Source organism: Engraulis encrasicolus, chromosome 21, assembly GCF_034702125.1.
Source record: "Engraulis encrasicolus isolate BLACKSEA-1 chromosome 21, IST_EnEncr_1.0, whole genome shotgun sequence".
Lineage (NCBI taxonomy): Eukaryota > Metazoa > Chordata > Actinopteri > Clupeiformes > Engraulidae > Engraulis > Engraulis encrasicolus.
In genome coordinates, this window is record NC_085877.1 from 28,665,309 (window position 1) to 28,682,606 (window position 17,298).

A 17,298-nucleotide genomic window follows, 5' to 3' on the forward strand; every position below is an offset into this window, starting at 1 on the left:
AAATGATTGGTCCGAACGGACCACGGATCAATGATGATCCGTTGCGCCACTACAAACCAATGTAAACAAACCATGCCCCATTTAGAATGGCCAGGACCTTGGAAAAGCTGAACAAACAAACAAACAAAAAAACTGTCCTATCTCAAACTAGAAGCACTTAGAGAGCACAGACCTCCGCCAAGGAAGTTGCTTTATAGAACATTTGACTATGTTACACCCTCTCTTTCTGCCTTCTTCGTGGAGTTAGAAAGTGGAATGTTTTGCCCTGGCCCGCAACTCAATTTGCGGTCACTAGGGGTGTCTAGATTTATAGGCAAGCAATGGTAAATAATCTTTAAAAAGGTCCTGGTTCTGGTTCATGATCCGGATCACCACCAGAATTTAATCACTTATTCCTTGGGTCATTACCAACAACTCCACAAAGTTTCTTCCAAATCCGTTGATTAGTTTTTGAGTTATCCTGCTGACAGATTCTTTCAAAAGGTCCTGGTTCTGGTTCTTAATCCGGATCACCACCAGAATTTAATCACATTAATCAATCTGTTCATTAATTTTTGAGTTATCCTGCTGACAAACAAACAAACAGAAAAACAGACAGACAGACGAACAGACCAACCAACGCGACCGCAAACATTAAAGGAATAACAGGGAAATCATAAAGGAGTGAGTAGAAATCCGCTGAAGGTGCAATACTTGTAGCGGTCATCTGTGGAAATCCAGGAGTTGATCCACAGGCGCATGAAGACTGGATCCCCGACCTCAAGCTCCAGAACAACGCCATTGGAAACGGTGTCATCCCCGTCTCCAGACTTAGGAAGAGAGAAAAAACACTTAATTGATAATGAGGTGCCGGTTTATGTGTGTATGTTGTCCAGAACAATATACTGTAAACATATAGCACACATTTACCTGTACATTCGGCATCAGCATATATTGTTAAAATACACATTTACACATAGGCCTATCAACACGCAGTATGTTAACATCACACATTTAAAGACACATGCAGGGTTTGTGTGCCTGTGTGTCCTTGTGGTAAAAGGGCAATTTGTGAGGAAATCCATTATCATCAAAATATTTATAATCAGAAATTTACAGAAATGGTCTGGCTAGTGGGAGGGGGAAGGGTATGCACTCCCTCTGTGTATAGTAGATTTTCTGCATGCATTAGATTTCAAAATGGAAGAAAAATACAACACACATACGTATCACACACATATCCAAGTCTGTAAAAACTTCACTCATTTATAGACTTCATACTTTTATTTATTCAAGATGTACTGACTGACTTGTAGTTGTAGGAGGCTACGATGTGTGTACTTCCCTTGAAGATGCTCAGACCCATATTTTCACTTGAGAAGGCACGTCCAGAGTATCGAAAATAATACAATCCCTTCACTGGGGCAGTGAAGATGCCTGTTTAAATGGACAGATTACCTCATGTTAACACTGTAGATACCAAATGAGTGGATGTTCATAAACTAATAACCAGTTAACTGACTGAACTTTGGATAAAGCATTGCTAATCCACAAATATTATGACAAATTTAACACGAAGAGAGCAAATGTATTATTTAATCTATTGTATCATATACAGTAAAAGCTGTACCTGTATCTGCATTGTAAGCACTGCCAAGGTTTGTGATGACCGTTGGAAAAATGAGGTTTGTCTCGACATTGAAGGGTCCATGGTGCAGACTGCTTCTGTTGGGGCCCAAGATTGCAGCACTGAAAGCCACCTTTCTGGCTGTTAAAGTCAAAGTTAAAGTCACACACACACACAACACACACACGCACACACACACGTTTAGTGATGGCGGTAGATATCGTAGTAGTAGTAGTAGTAGTAGTAGTAGTAGTAGCAGTAGCAGTAGCAATAGTAGGCTACTGTATTTGTAATGTACAGTAATTGTATTATCCATTGTGGAGGAAAATAATAGTAGTAGTAATGGCAGCACTACTTGCAATTAGACAAGTACCTGTCATTAACCAATTACTAACCAATACGAATGATTATCACTTATATCTGAACACAAACGTCACTCTACCTGCTCTCTCTTGCTCCAGTTCTGCCTGGGTGGCGTCGAGTCTGGTCGTGAGGCCCTGCACAAGCGACCGCAGCTCCTTGAGTTCTGTGTAGATGTTCACGGTGGAGCACTGATCACCGCTTTCTGACCCCTGGCCATTACATGTGTACATCAATGTCACCAGTAGGAGTATCACAACTTCCTTCTCCATTTTCAAATCTGGATCTGTTGTTGTCTCTCGACCTGCTTTGCCTTATATATAACCAGTCTTATATAAACCAGACAGTCAATTATTAACTAGATGTTAGACCGATCAAGAGAGAAGTATTGAACCGTACAATACACAAAACACACCCATAGTGCTGAACTTTCGCAATTACAGAATTTCCTTTTTGTCATTGGCAGCAGGCAGGCAAAGGTCAATGGAGGCAGAGTTTTTATCTCTGTAAATGTCACAGAGCAAGTTTTTGTACTTCCTTGCCTTCATATCAGATGTCAACCTTAATCCCACAATCTGTGACCAGAGATTCTGTGTTTTCAAGGGATGTCTGCCACTCTTCAGTTGAGTGTCAGCATCAAGCCTGACTTGTGTGAACTTAATACAGTGTGTCAAAAACGTGAATACAACCCTTACATTTCTGCAATTTTTTTAATTACATTTTTGAGTTACATTTCCTCATGCAACACTGAAGAAATTACACTTTATTCAGTGTAGTCAATGTACAAATTGTATAACAGTGTTAATGTATTGTTCACTCAAAAACACTCAGACACATATACAGCCACATCACATACACAGCCATTGATGTCTAAGCCACTGGCAACAGATTCAGTACACCCCTGAGGGGAAAACGCATGCAGAAAATAACATCACCACATAAGAAATTCATAGACCCATCAACTCACAGTGTAATTGCTAGCCCGATGTTTTAGTTAACTAATATTCTCAATTAAATCTGGAAAATACTTGAATCACTCACATACTACAAGTGCCCAAGAAACAACTGAATGTGACCAGGGATGGAGACAGAGGGTATCAGTTCTGGGCCCAGAGATAGGGGGAGCCAAGAAGTGGGTCCTCATTGCATTGTATACTGGATGGGGGTCCCCTTTCAGATGGCTTTTTCCTAGGCCCGGCAAAAGCTGTCAGCAAGTTTTATTTTTATGAAGAGATAGATCCCACCCAAAAGCAACATGTGGCACATCTGTCACACAGAGAAATAATAAACAATAACAATTACTACGTTTACATGATGTTTTTAATTCCGAATGAATAATTCCGAATTAAATAGTTGCGTCAAATTTACTTTGATCTTGCCTTTAATTCCGAATTAAGAGGTGTTTACATGACGTTTTCAAAGTGGAATTAAGCTTTATTCAGAATTAAATGGAGTTCATTCAGAATGAAATGTCTCATGTAAACGTAGCCATTGGCATAACTGCTGTAGGAATTAATTCAATGACTTGGTTGTGGAAATCACAAAGGAGTGAGTAGAAATCCACTGAAGGTGCTATACTTGTAGCGGTCATCTGTGGAAATCCAGGAGTTGATCCACAGGTGCATGTAGACTGGATCCCCGACCTCAAGCTCCAGAACAACGCCATTGGAAACGGTGTCATCCCTGTCTCCAGACTTAGAAGTACAGAGGAAACACTTTATTGATTACCAGGTGCTGGTGTATGTGTGTATGGTATCCAGGGGCATTTGCACATACAGTAGTACTCCCTCGGTATGTATAAAAACTAGTTGACTTTTGCATGCATTATACTTCAAAAAGGCAAAAAAAAATATCATATAGCACTTCAGCTGTCAGCACATACACACATACGTATGGTATCACACATATCCAAGTCTGCAAAGCTATATCACTCATTTATACATTTTACTTTTATTCATTCAACAAGTACTTACAGAATTGTAGTTGTAGGAGGACACGATGCGTGAACTTCCCTTGAAGATACTCAGGCCCATGTCATAATTTTGGAAGGCACGTCCAGAGTATCGGAAATAATACAATCCCTTCACCGGCGCAGTGAAGATGCCTGTTTAAATGGACAGGTTAACTCATGTTAACACTGTAGATATCAAATGCCTGATAACGTCAAATGCATGATAACACTAATAACCAACTGTCCAACTGTTTGGACTTAAACATCTCTTTGGAAAAAAAATGCTAACCAGGAAATATTATAATAATACATGTTAAATACAATAGAGCAACTTTGTTTAATCTGTTGTATCATATAAAAGCCATACCTGTATCAGCATTGTAAGCATTGCCAAGGTTTGTGATGACTGTTGGAAAAATGAGGTTTGTTTCGGCATTGAAGGGTCCATGGTGCGAATTACTACTGGTGGCCCCCAAGATTGCAGCAGTGAAAGCCACCTTTTTCGCTGTTTAATTAAAGTTAAACACACACACACACACACACACACACACACACACACACACACACACACACACACACACACACGTTTAGTGATGGCAGCATCATTGTAGAAGTAGTAGTAGCAGTAGTAGTAATCGTAGTAGTAGTTGCAGCAATAGTAATGTCAGTAATTGTAATATCCATTGTGGAGGAAATAATAGTAGTAATACTAGTGGTAGTACTAGCACTGGCTATAAGACAATTACCTAGAAGCCTAGAAGGTTTTAAATGGGCTTTGAAAAAATGGTTTAGAGATCAGTCAGTGTAGTATTTTACTTTAAGTGGAAAGAATATGTGTTATGTGTATGCTATGTATTTAATGTGTTATAGTTTGGTCCCAGTGCTACTCTTGTCATTTTAACAACTGCTGCCATTAACACCACTAAACACCAAGGACCACAATGGAAATAAGCTTTCGAGCTTTATTGTGATATCCTGACTCTCTGTTTTTTTTTAATTTAAGTATGTGGTGCGGTTTATATTAAACTCAATCATGTATTTATTTTATTTATATGGACTGAAGATGTCAAATAAAATCATTCATTCATTCATTCACCTATTATTAGCCAATTACTAACGAATGAATATCACTTATATTTGAACACAAACGTCACTCTACCTGCTCTCTCCAGCTCCAGTTCTGCCTGGGTGGCGTCGAGTCTGGTCGTGAGGCCCTGCACAAGCGACCGCAGCTCCTTAAGTTCTGTGTAGATGTTCACAGAGGAGCACTGATCTCTGCTTTCTGACCCCTGTGTGCATCCATGTGATGTGTGCATCCATGCCACCAGTAGGAGTATCACAACTGCCCTCTCCATTTTCAAGTCTGGATCTGTTGTTGTCTCTCGACCTGCTTTGCCTTATATACTCAGGTCAAGGTAAGTGGATGAACTGGATTGACTACTTTAGATGTATGACCTACACAGGGGCGCATTTCTCGAAACCAAAGGTGCTTACTACATTAGCTACTTTGTTGTTTTCAATGCATTTTCCCATTGGCAACTACCAAAGTTGCTAACAGGCTAACAACTTCCCTTTTGAGAAATGCACCCCAGTACAGGTATTGACACAGCACACAAAAACATCCTCTGAGGTAATTCTGAACTTTCACAATTACGGAATTTCCCGTTTTTTTCACATTCACAAGGCAAAGGTCAATCACTACGTTTACATGAGACATTTAATTCAGAATTAACTCACTTTAATTCTGAATAAAGCTTAATTTCGCTTTGAAAATGTCATGTATAAACCTCACAATTCGGAATTTAATGAAAGATCAAAGTAAATTCCATTGAACTATTTAATTCTGAATTATTAAAATACTTTTGACAACCTTAACCCCACATTAATCCCACTGCCTAACACTCTCAGGGAATATCAATGTCAGACCTGACTTCTGTGAACCTTAAAGAGTGTCACAAAATACACCCCTCAAATTTCTGCAAAGTTTTAGTAATATATTTGCATACGACAACACAGAAGAAATTACATTTTGATACAACACAAAATAGTCAGTGTACAGCTTACATAAGGGGTCTTACACACCAAGGCGGTAAAGCGTCGCGGAACGGCCGCGTTTTTTACCGGCGTCGGTGAAAATACATTGAAACCTATCTGTCCTTACACACCAACCGGCGGTAGTCGGGCGTCAGCGGCGCGGGAGCCGGCTCCGCGCCGCGCTGCATTTGGAAAATAGAACTCCAGCGTATTTTTCACGCCGGCAACCGGCGGTGTCTCATTCAAATGAATGGCAAAGTAGCACGCTAGCTTTAGCTGTGGGGAGGGTTTTGAACAGGACTGGCCGCGCACGCCGACGCTGTCAGTGTGCAAGGCAGAGAAAAGCACGCCGGCCAAAACTAAGCAGAAAGACCGCGTCCGTCCTGCGACCGTTCCGTTCCGCCTTGGTATGTTTTGGCCCTAACAGTGTAAATGTATTGTTCACTCAAAATCACTCAATATAGGCCTACACAGTATACTAGCCTGGTTCCTATCAGACCTCTGTGTGTTTGAGCTCTGGTGCCCCCTGGTGCCTTAATGTCTAAATTATTGGCAACAAAAGTGAGTATATGTCTGAAGGAAAATGGCATCCAACTCACACTGCAATTTGCTAGCCCTACGACATATGTTTTAGTTTCATGAAGAAGAAAAAAACGCAACTAATATTCTCACTCAGGAAAATACTAGACAATCACAGTGACAAAGTATCAACTGAAAGTGAACCGGGAGGGAACAGAGGTAGGCAGAGGGTCCTTTATCCTGGGACTTGGGAGAGGGGGAGACAAGAAGTGGGTCCATATTACATTGTATGCAGGGCTGTAGTGGTAAAATTAGAGGTGGGTAAACTATGATTTTTTTTGATCAGACAGACCGTGACGCGACGCAACATGACGCGACGCAACGGGACGCAGCACAAAGCAAAGGTGTCGCGAATCTGTATGGCTGTCCTGGCCATATTCCATGACATTATCAGTTAAAGTCATATTAAATCAATTAAATTTCAAATTTCAACAGTAAAGAAAAGTATGTGTAGAGTAAGAACTATCTAGGCTACAGTAGATATGGTGTGTGTGTGTGTGTGTGTGTGTGTGTGTGTGTGTGTGTGTGTGTGTGTCTCCCCTCTCGCACTACCTGTTTCTTCATCTCCTATTTCATCTTCCTCTGTTTCCTTATTCTCTGTTGGTCCTCTTTCATTTCCTACTCTTTCCTCTTCTATCTCTATCTGGTCTCCTGGTGTTTCTCCCCTCCCTGTGATCTCTGCCTCATTGCCTATAGGGCCTACCATCACTGCCTGAAAAAAGTAGAGTTGTGGGGCTGAGAACACCAGTTAAACAGCCTGCCAATTACACTGACAACATAAGTTTTAAGGATCACTCATGTAGGCTATAACTACCTATGTCAGCATAAATAGCCTATACAGCATGTTTTTTTGTTATATGGTTTTATATTTAGAAAATATAAGATTGCTAGTTTTTGTTTTACACTGCCAATTCAATGGCTGAAAAAAAATCATATAAGCCTTCATATAAATCGTATTTTTGCGGTATTTAGAATGACAACTGATCTTTTATTTGATTTGCTATGAATTCACCTTGAAGCACGAGAACGTCTCGTGCTGAAAAATTATTGTTGTAAAATTACACTGGTGGCATATTGCTTGCTTTCGTGATGTAGAATGACTAGCGGTGGGTGACGAGTGCAATACAAGGATAGCATGACTACGCATTAGTTGATCTGAAAGCTCGTTCTGTCATTGCCATAATTCGTTAAGTCAAACTTATTTATAAAGCACATTTAACGACTCATGTAAATTGATCTCTGTCAGTCTTAGTTTGTACTTGAGGACATTTGGCATCTGCGGAAGTGGAAGCACTGGATGGTCTCTTCAAATATCTCCTAATATCCATGATGATTAACTTTGAACAGGTAGACAGGCAGGCAACTACACAACGTGTAGACCTAGTTTATATATTCCCTGGATCCTGATTGGTGTCGCCGCCGCAGCCGAAAGGCACTGATTGGAAGGTCACATACCCGAATACAGAGCAGATGAAAATGATTCCTACTAAAGCGTTAAGTATGTTCAACAATATTTTTTAAATGACACCAAATTTATTTTGGATTATTCCAACGGCAGATCACAAGGCGCAGGGAACTTTGACGTGCGTAATTGCCATTAAGAGCTGCGTAAACGCAATTTAGAGGTGGGTAAACGCTATTTAGAGGTGGGTAAACGCTATTTCCTAAATTACAGAGGTAAGTAAACAGCGTTTACGTGCGTTTACCCTCCACTACAGCCCTGGTTGTATGTACTGGATGAGGACAGAGGCCACAGGAAAGTACAGGAAGACCAATGGCATGTCTCAGTGCACTGCACTGCCATCTTTAGTACATAGTGCCCTGGAAAAGTTTGGTACACTATCCTTGTGCACTTACTGGAAGTGATGGACTAGCATTAGCTCGCCAAAATATAGGTTGGCTACTCTGTTTATATTACACAGCTTCTAGTGCTTGTATTTATATTTCCCTCACCCCAAATGAACTATTAACTATGTTGCATACTTTGCTTGACATTGATTCTATATCTCATATCCCACAGTTGTGAACTGCCGACATTATTTTTCAGTGCGTATGGCGCTCAATTTTCAACATGAGCGCCTTACGCACTGAAAAATTTGTGAAAGGTTCACAAATACACGTCGCGCGACAAGAGCGAGGCCAGCGACGGAAGTAATTGACTTTGTATTGAGTCGCGCAACAAAGCGATTCTGGAGACTAGAGGCGATTTGCACGCCGAGAGCGACAGTTTGAAGTTGAAATCCTTTCAACTTTCTATGACGCAGTTCGGCGATCAGCCGCAACAGCGGTCAGTGACCACAGCCAATTGGAATGTTTGAATGCTTTGCCTTCCGCATGTAACGGACATACTGTAGTGTCGCTTCAATCGCTTGTATCGCTCTTGCTGCACAGAAACGATTCTCTGTCGCTTCAATCTTGTCGCGCTAGGTGTATTTCTACGGTAATTCAGTGCACTTAAAGTGCCTGGAAGCTGCCCTAACAATAATCAAAAATGCAGTGCTTGAACGATGGACACTTCATGGACTATACAGGCACCATGTTAATGAAACGGAAGAAACAGTGGTCAGAGCTAATCGGAATACTGTGTATAGTGCCAAGTCGCTTAGCTCTTGAGGATAGCTAATAGCTACGTCACGCTAACGTGAAATACCTCAGATCAAGTGAGAAAGCCTTCACGTTAGCTAAATTAAGACTTAGCAAGGTGGCGAAGCTGCTAAGCTTAATTAAGTCACACAAGGCACCAACCTTGACAATGACCCCAGTCCCCACAAGGTAGATAGGTATGACAAGACCAGAGTGGCTTGATACCAAAGCTTACCTTATCCGTCGACACAACAACAGTTGGGGGAAAGGTGATGGAGGTGAAATGTTTCGTATTTAGCCGCTACAAAACTCTGGTGTGCTCACGAGCAAAGAGGTAAAAAGTTGACCTGATGCATGCGCGTCCCCGCTTTTATACCCTCCAGGGAAGCGGCGGCAACGGGTCCTCACAGCTGTTTCGCCTTCGCCTGTGATTACAGAGGTGCTTCGGTGGTTGTCTCACACAATGAGAGCAAACCCATTGAGAGATGTGTCTCTCATTCTCCGCCAGAGAACCGGGAACAAACAACTTATGTTTTGAGTAGTGAATAAAATGTTTTTGTCTTGACTGATGACTACTCACAGGCATCCCAATAAAATGAATGATTTTTAGATAAACCATCATGCAAGCAGCATACACCATCACATTTTCTTAAGAACTTTAATTGAAACTGTAACACAAACCATTCACACACATCCACGTAACCCTCACATTGTCTTGAGAATTTTTTTAATGAAATTGTAATGAGGGGCCTGTTTTAACCTTTGCTGTGTGGTGGCCTAATCACAAGTTTTAAACATTTGTTGTGTCTTAAGGTGTGTAGTCCTCAAAAATACTTGTGTAGAGCTGTAGTGGTGTTTAAACAGTTGAAACTGATTTGTAGTAGTAGTAGGCTGGGGTGTGATTCTGGAACGTTAGCATTGAACTACAGATGTACTATGTAGTTATCTACTTACTTCAAGGCGAAATACGTGCATTTCTCGAAACCTTACCATTCCCACAGTAAGCCCAAAGTAGTGTGGCTACTTTCCCGAGTCCACACCGCTACTTAGGCCTACTTTCTTGGCATTGCAGTGCGTGACCAAAGAAGCAACAAGAGATAAGCATGATTGCTGAGTCATGATGCAGCTGTTTCCTCCTAAATTCAGTGCGTGAAGTAGAAAGCAATAGTGTACAACCACCACCAGCACATTTGATTGGATGTCATGACACCGTGACTCCGCTGTTTCCTCCACAACACACCTTGTAATTTCTTTGTGAAAAAACACGGCCGTGGCATTACAATCTGACACCGTCCGCACCAATAATGCAGTATTATCTGCATCCCGAGAGGATTTCGTTTCATTCCGAGGTGTAATTTGTAAAATATTTGAAAAATAAAGTTGTGGTTACTCCCAGAAAATCGCCTGTTGAAGTGTCATATCCCTAAAATATTTTAGTTCAGATTTCATTACATAGCCTAGTGGTATTCACGCTTGCATCCCAATGGGAAAGCAGAAGCCACGCCGGTTCGAATCCACATGGTTGCAGTGCCACAATTTTGGAAATATCTGGCAGAAATAGATCATTTATGTTGTGCATTACCAAAACACACGTGCAGCCAAGGGAAAATGTGTTACACTGTAGGGTCCAAAACACGATTTCACGAGTTGTTGCCAACATGCTGCACACTGGTTTCGAACCCGCATGGCTCGCGTCTTCCCATTGATAGGCAAGCGTAAATACCCCTAGGCTATGAAATGAAATTCGCACTGAAAAAATTTAAGTACTTGACATGTAAGCCAGTGCATTTCCGGGAGTAACCAATACTTTCTTATCTAAATATTTCACAAATTAAACATCAAAATGAGACGCAATTCAATCGGTATACAGCTAAAAGTATATTATTAGTGTGGGATTCATCAGATTCCAAGGATATGACGTTTTTTTTTCACGAACAAATGACATGACGTGAATTTGTGTTCTGAACACTCTCGCAGCTGTATCATCACTTTGTGTGCATGTCGATTGATTTTCATCGCTTTTGCACCACAGGATTAAAAGATATTGACACATTTGTGGTCAAATATGTATTACAAGTTTAGCTAATGGGTGGAGTCACACTCTGAAGTAGACTAGCGCTGTGTGTTACTTGGGGTGGCTGAGGTGATGTCTGGACTCAATGGATCTACTCCAGCTGTACTTCAACTTCACTGTCGAGATACGGATAGGAGGCGCCTCACTTTCAAAGTCACCACTACTTCAGAGTGCACATTACTCCAAGCAGTAGTTACTTCGTGTGCTAACGTTCGAGACACAGGAGTTAGCAACTTTTATAGTATCTACTCTGCAAAGTTGCTAACCGACTAGCTACTTCGCCTTTGAGAAATCTACCCCTGGTGTGGAAGTGTGGCCTGCGTTATCTCTTTACCGTAATATTTTTTATATTTTTAATATTTTTAAGATGTTTAGTGACTACGCCACTCTCATTTGTTAGGGCGAGAGAACCCAACCATCAAACACTTGATTTGACTTTCCCCGCAACAGGTTAGTGAATAACAAGAGATACAACTGTCATACAATTCAGAGTTCTTTTTATTTTCTTTCTTTTCGTAATGAGTCTCTGTATCTGAAAATATGCCTCACGGGCTCAGTCAAATATAAAAATAGAATATGAACCTTTTACAGTATTTATAGGCACGTCATCTCAATATACAAAATTGTGCAAATGTGCTAGTTATGCAAAAGTGCTAATTGCACGAGAGGTAGACCAAATAACAAAAATTGCACGGCAAACAAAGTTAGTAAATCAAATTGTAAAAAAAAAAAACCCAAAATAACACACAGAATCCCCACACTGATAACAAAAGAAAACAAAACTGCCAAAAGGGCAAAACTGGTAATGGCCACCGCACACACACACACACACACACACACACACACTTGTTAGACACACGTCTTTGGTCTCTCCCTACAGCAAGTACAGGTTCCAAAAGGAGTCTGGGATTTAAGATACGTCTCCCAGTAATACTTCAGTGTTCATACCCTAATCATATACACAAGCTCCGTCTTGGCGGTTACTAGGTAGAAACTTACACGAGCCCCTTCGTCTAGGATGTTAGAGTGAAACCCTACACAAGCCCCTTCGTCTTGGATGTTACTAAGCCTATTGGAAGCACCAGGAGATCGTAGGCATCGTCTGCCAGGGTCGCTTGGGCCTGGGAAACTACAGCACAAAGCAGTGGAGCAAGGTTAACTTGGAGGGGAGAAGAGAACTTCTGGTGCAAAGAGTGCGAGAGGCAGCAGAGGAAGACAGACGAGTGAAAACAGTGGGGCTTGCCTCCCAGGGACAGTGGATGAAGTGGGATGAAGCGCTGGACCGACCGCTGTCCTGGAAGGAGCTGTGGGGCACTGATCAAGGCAAGCTTACATTTCTGCTGCGAGCTGTTGCTGACCTCTTGCCAACCCCTAGCAACTTAAAGATCTGGGGAAAGGAGGAAACATCATCGTGTGCTCAGTGCGGTGCAGAACATTGCACACTACACCACATCCTGTCTGGCTGTCCAAAGGCGCTGGGAGAGGGCCGATACAGGTGGAGGCACGACAAGGTCCTAACAGAAGTTGCCAAGTGGGTGGAGTTCCAGAGAGGCAGGGCCAATGAGAACCAAACGACTGTCCCTGTCGTCACCCATTTCCACCTCCAAGGTGACCAGGCCCCCAGGCCGAAGACGGGCAAGAAACATCCGCGTTCCCTCCTACAGCATGCCTCAGACTGGGAGTTAAGAGTGGATCTGAAGAGGAAATTAGTCTTTCCCCAAGAGATCGCAGTGACCTCGCTCCGCCCTGACATGGTCCTGATGTCTAGGAGCACCAGGACCATATTAGTAGCGGAGCTCACTGTGCCGTGGGAGGACAGGCTTGCCATCTCGCACCAACAGAAGTCGGGGAAATATCAGGACCTGATGGACGAGGCAGTCCTCAAAGGATGGCACGCCAGTATGTTTCCTATTGAAGTAGGATGCAGAGGCTTCCCAGCTACATCAGTGCGATACTTCTTCCAGAAGCTCGGCCTGGAACAAAAACACCCTGAAGAAGGCCATTAGGGAAATAGGGTCAGGTAGCCGAGGCTAGCTCGAGATGGCTGTGGTTAAGGAGATCCCACAGTTGGAACCCTTCTGCAGGCGAAGGCTAACCACCATTGCTGCCCCACTCAGGTGAAGCGTACAGGTTAAGGGGCGAAACGCTAGTGACCTTGAGCAACCTGCTGACGATGCAGGAGGGTTCTCAACATGGTGGGATCGCAGACCATCCTCATTAGTAAACACCAGCATAGGAATCCCCAGCATCATCCTTCTTGTAGCCCAAGCAGTTCCTGCTTGTAGCAGAAGCATCTCTGATGTTTATCTCACCTGTACTCTTGTGACCATGGGGAAAGGCCCATTGGCGATGGGGGAAGACCCATGGACAGCCGTGAGAGAACGGATGACAGCCCGGAAAGACGCAGGCAATAGTGTTAGGGCTAGCACCCCGAAACACTGCACAACCAAGCTACGAGTAATGAACAAAGAGAATACCCCCAGGCAGACCGAGGAGGGGGGGAGGATAATCTGCCAATAAGGACGGATCACATGGCAAATGACCCGGACAATGGCATAAGGACTATGAGAATGGATGACGCAAGACAAGGGGACGAGGATGAGAGGAGATGCTCCAGCTGCGGCAGAGTCTTTAAGAACGGACGAGGTGTCAGAATTCACCAAGGGAAGACGAAGTGCAAAGAAACAGCTGCAGCAACGCAAAGCACCTGGGGATGTCGCAGAGAACAATCTCTGAGTATACCAGACCAGCTTGTCAGTCGGTGGAGGAACAGAGCCAGGAGCACACCACAGTGCTCTGGACCTCTCTGCGCAACTGTCTCAGAGCACAACAAGAGGGGGTGAAGCTGAAGGCTGGAAGGACTTCGAGAGAAAACCACGCTTGAATCTTCCACCAGCAACAGACTGTAGATGGGCCGCAGCTGGATAAGGATTTAGATAGTATCTTGGAACAACACCCTGAAAGGAGATGCAAGCAGGAAGATTAGGACTATGGTGGAATTGGTATACCAGGTATGCCATGACAACCTTCGGTGTGAAACAAGGCAACACTGCCAAATCAGTAGCGGGTCCTAGCAGAAGGCAGCGTCAGATCAACGAGACACAGGGAGAACTAAGGGCACTTAAGAGGAAAGTGGAAGACTGCAAGTGATGAAGAAAGAACAGCCCTAAATCAGATACAAACGGAAGTGCGGAACAACCTAATTCGTCTACGTAGAGCAGAGGCGGCACGGAGGAAACAGAGGGAGAAACGTCGGAAGAGGAAAGCCTTTTTCAGTAACCCCTTTCAGTTTACCGCAGAGCTCCTGGGAAAGCCCAAGAGCGGAAAGCTGAACTGTTCCAAAGAGGAAGTGGAGGACAGTGTGGCAGCAGCGCACTGTGACCCGTCAAGGAACATCCCACTGGGAGAGTGCCCATTCAGATTACCACAACCAACGCCGAAAGTCCCTTTTAACCTATCAGATTTTACCCTGGATGAGGTGAGAACGATTGTGGAGAAAGCCAGAGCAGGGTCCGCGCCAGGTCCATCAGGCACCTCATACAAAATCTACAAAAACTGCCCCCAGCTTCTAAGAAGACTAGCCAAGCTTCTACGGACACTCTGGAAGAAAAGGCAGGAGCCTAGACTGTGGACACTCGCTGAAGGCTGCTTTGTGCCTAAAGGACAGAACTCTTCAGCACTAGATGACTTCCGCGAGATCTCACTACTGGATGTAGAAGGGAAAATATTCTGGTCCATTGTTGCAAAGAGGATGACATCATATTTGCTTGGCAACGAGTATGTTGACCCCAGCATCCAGAAGGGCGGAGGTTCCGGGGTACTCTGGATGTCTCGAGCATACGGCAGCGATCAGCAGATAATCAAGGAGGCAAAGAGCGGAAACAACACTCTGTCGGTCGTCTGGCTGGATCTAGCTAAAGCCTACCCAAGTGTACCTCACCAGCTCATCCAAAAGGCACTGGAGCACTACCTAGTACCACCAGAGGTGGTGCACCTAGTAATGGCACACATGGATAGGATGAGTATGAGATTCACAGTGGGGAACTTTTACCACCAAGTGGCAAAGACTCGAGAAGGGCATCATGGCAGGATGCACTATTTCAGTGGTCCTGTTCGTGGCTGCAATGAACCTACTGCTGGAGGCAGGAGGGACGCAGTGTAAAGGTCCTAAAGCTGTTGATGGCACAAGACACCCTGCCTGTCGAGCTTTCATGGACGACGTGACCGTGATGACCCCCTCGATCCAGGGAACACAGTGGATCCTGAGTGCACTGGAGAAGATGGCGACTTGGGCAAGAATGCAGTTTAAGCCTGGGAAATCAAGGAGCCTCTGTATCCTGAAGGGGAAAACTGACAAGAAACACCTTTAACATCCAAGGGTCAGAGATCCCCACCAATCCAAGACCGAGAGATCCGATGTCTTGGCAAGAACTATGACAGCTCTCTTAAGGACACAGGCAACCTCAGTGACACCAAAGCCCAACGAACACCTGGCTCAGAGCAATCGACAACAGCCCAACTCCTGGGCCGGTTTTAAGGTATGGTGTTTTCAGTACGGCATATACCCAGACTGCAGTGGCCATTCCTGCTATACAACTTCCCCATGTCCGCAGTGGAAGCAAATGGAGAGGCTGTGCAGCAAGTTCCTGCGGAAATGGCTGGGTGTTCCTCCCTCCTTTAGCTCTGTAAACCTATACAGCAAAACATCAAAGCTCCGCCTACCTGTGTCATCTGTGGTCGAGGAATTCAAAGCCACCAAGGCAATAGCAGTCAGCACGCTGCGATTTTCCAAAGACCAAACAGTCCATCCCCACTGGCAACTCAATCAGGTGTGGCAGGAAGTGGAAGCCTCAAGTCGCTGTAGCGGAAGCAGAAGCCTATTGGAAGCACCAGGAGATCGTAGGCATCGTCTGCCAGGGTCGCTTGGGCCTGGGAAACTACAGCACAAAGCAGTGGAGCAAGGTTAACTTGGAGGGGAGAAGAGAACTTCTGGTGCAAAGAGTGCGAGAGGCAGCAGAGGAAGACAGACGAGTGAAAACAGTGGGGCTTGCCTCCCAGGGACAGTGGATGAAGTGGGATGAAGCGCTGGACCGACCGCTGTCCTGGAAGGAGCTGTGGGGCACTGATCAAGGCAAGCTTACATTTCTGCTGCGAGCTGTTGCTGACCTCTTGCCAACCCCTAGCAACTTAAAGATCTGGGGAAAGGAGGAAACATCATCGTGTGCTCAGTGCGGTGCAGAACATTGCACACTACACCACATCCTGTCTGGCTGTCCAAAGGCGCTGGGAGAGGGCCGATACAGGTGGAGGCACGACAAGGTCCTAACAGAAGTTGCCAAGTGGGTGGAGTTCCAGAGAGGCAGGGCCAATGAGAACCAAACGACTGTCCCTGTCGTCACCCATTTCCACCTCCAAGGTGACCCAGGCCCCCAAGCCGAAGACGGGCAAGAAACATCCGCGTTCCCTCCTACAGCATGCCTCAGACTGGGAGTTAAGAGTGGATCTGAAGAGGAAATTAGTCTTTCCCCAAGAGATCGCAGTGACCTCGCTCCGCCCTGACATGGTCCTGATGTCTAGGAGCACCAGGACCATATTAGTAGCGGAGCTCACTGTGCCGTGGGAGGACAGGCTTGCCATCTCGCACCAACAGAAGTCGGGGAAATATCAGGACCTGATGGACGAGGCAGTCCTCAAAGGATGGCACGCCAGTATGTTTCCTATTGAAGTAGGATGCAGAGGCTTCCCAGCTACATCAGTGCGATACTTCTTCCAGAAGCTCGGCCTGGAACAAAAACACCTGAAGAAGGCCATTAGGGAAATAGGTCAGGTAGCCGAGGCTAGCTCGAGATGGCTGTGGTTAAGGAGATCCCACAGTTGGAACCCTTCTGCAGGCGAAGGCTAACCACCATTGCTGCCCCACTCAGGTGAAGCGTACAGGTTAAGGGGCGAAACGCTAGTGACCTTGAGCAACCTGCTGACGATGCAGGAGGGTTCTCAACATGGTGGGATCGCAGACCATCCTCATTAGTAAACACCAGCATAGGAATCCCCAGCATCATCCTTCTTGTAGCCCAAGCAGTTCCTGCTTGTAGCAGAAGCATCTCTGATGTT

The 17,298-nt window shown here is 44.5% G+C and overlaps 2 protein-coding genes across 2 annotated transcripts; both read right to left on the bottom strand.

The window, feature by feature from the left end:
• Positions 1-653: 653 nt before the first annotated feature.
• LOC134437345 (complement C1q-like protein 4) lies at positions 654-2,242 on the bottom strand. The gene is made up of 4 exons (XM_063186837.1): positions 2,049-2,242; positions 1,610-1,747; positions 1,286-1,416; positions 654-809 (listed from the first exon to the last, which is right to left on the bottom strand). The coding sequence occupies exons 1-4, from the start codon at positions 2,236-2,238 to the stop codon at positions 654-656; spliced, it is 615 nt and encodes a 204-aa protein (XP_063042907.1). The 5' UTR covers positions 2,239-2,242.
• Positions 2,243-2,714: 472 nt separating this feature from the next.
• Positions 2,715-5,581, bottom strand: cbln11 (cerebellin 11). Its single transcript, XM_063187305.1, has 4 exons — positions 5,077-5,581; positions 4,285-4,422; positions 3,940-4,070; positions 2,715-3,660 (listed from the first exon to the last, which is right to left on the bottom strand). The coding sequence occupies exons 1-4, from the start codon at positions 5,270-5,272 to the stop codon at positions 3,505-3,507; spliced, it is 621 nt and encodes a 206-aa protein (XP_063043375.1). The 5' UTR covers positions 5,273-5,581; the 3' UTR covers positions 2,715-3,504.
• Between the last annotated feature and the right edge of the window lie 11,717 nt (positions 5,582-17,298).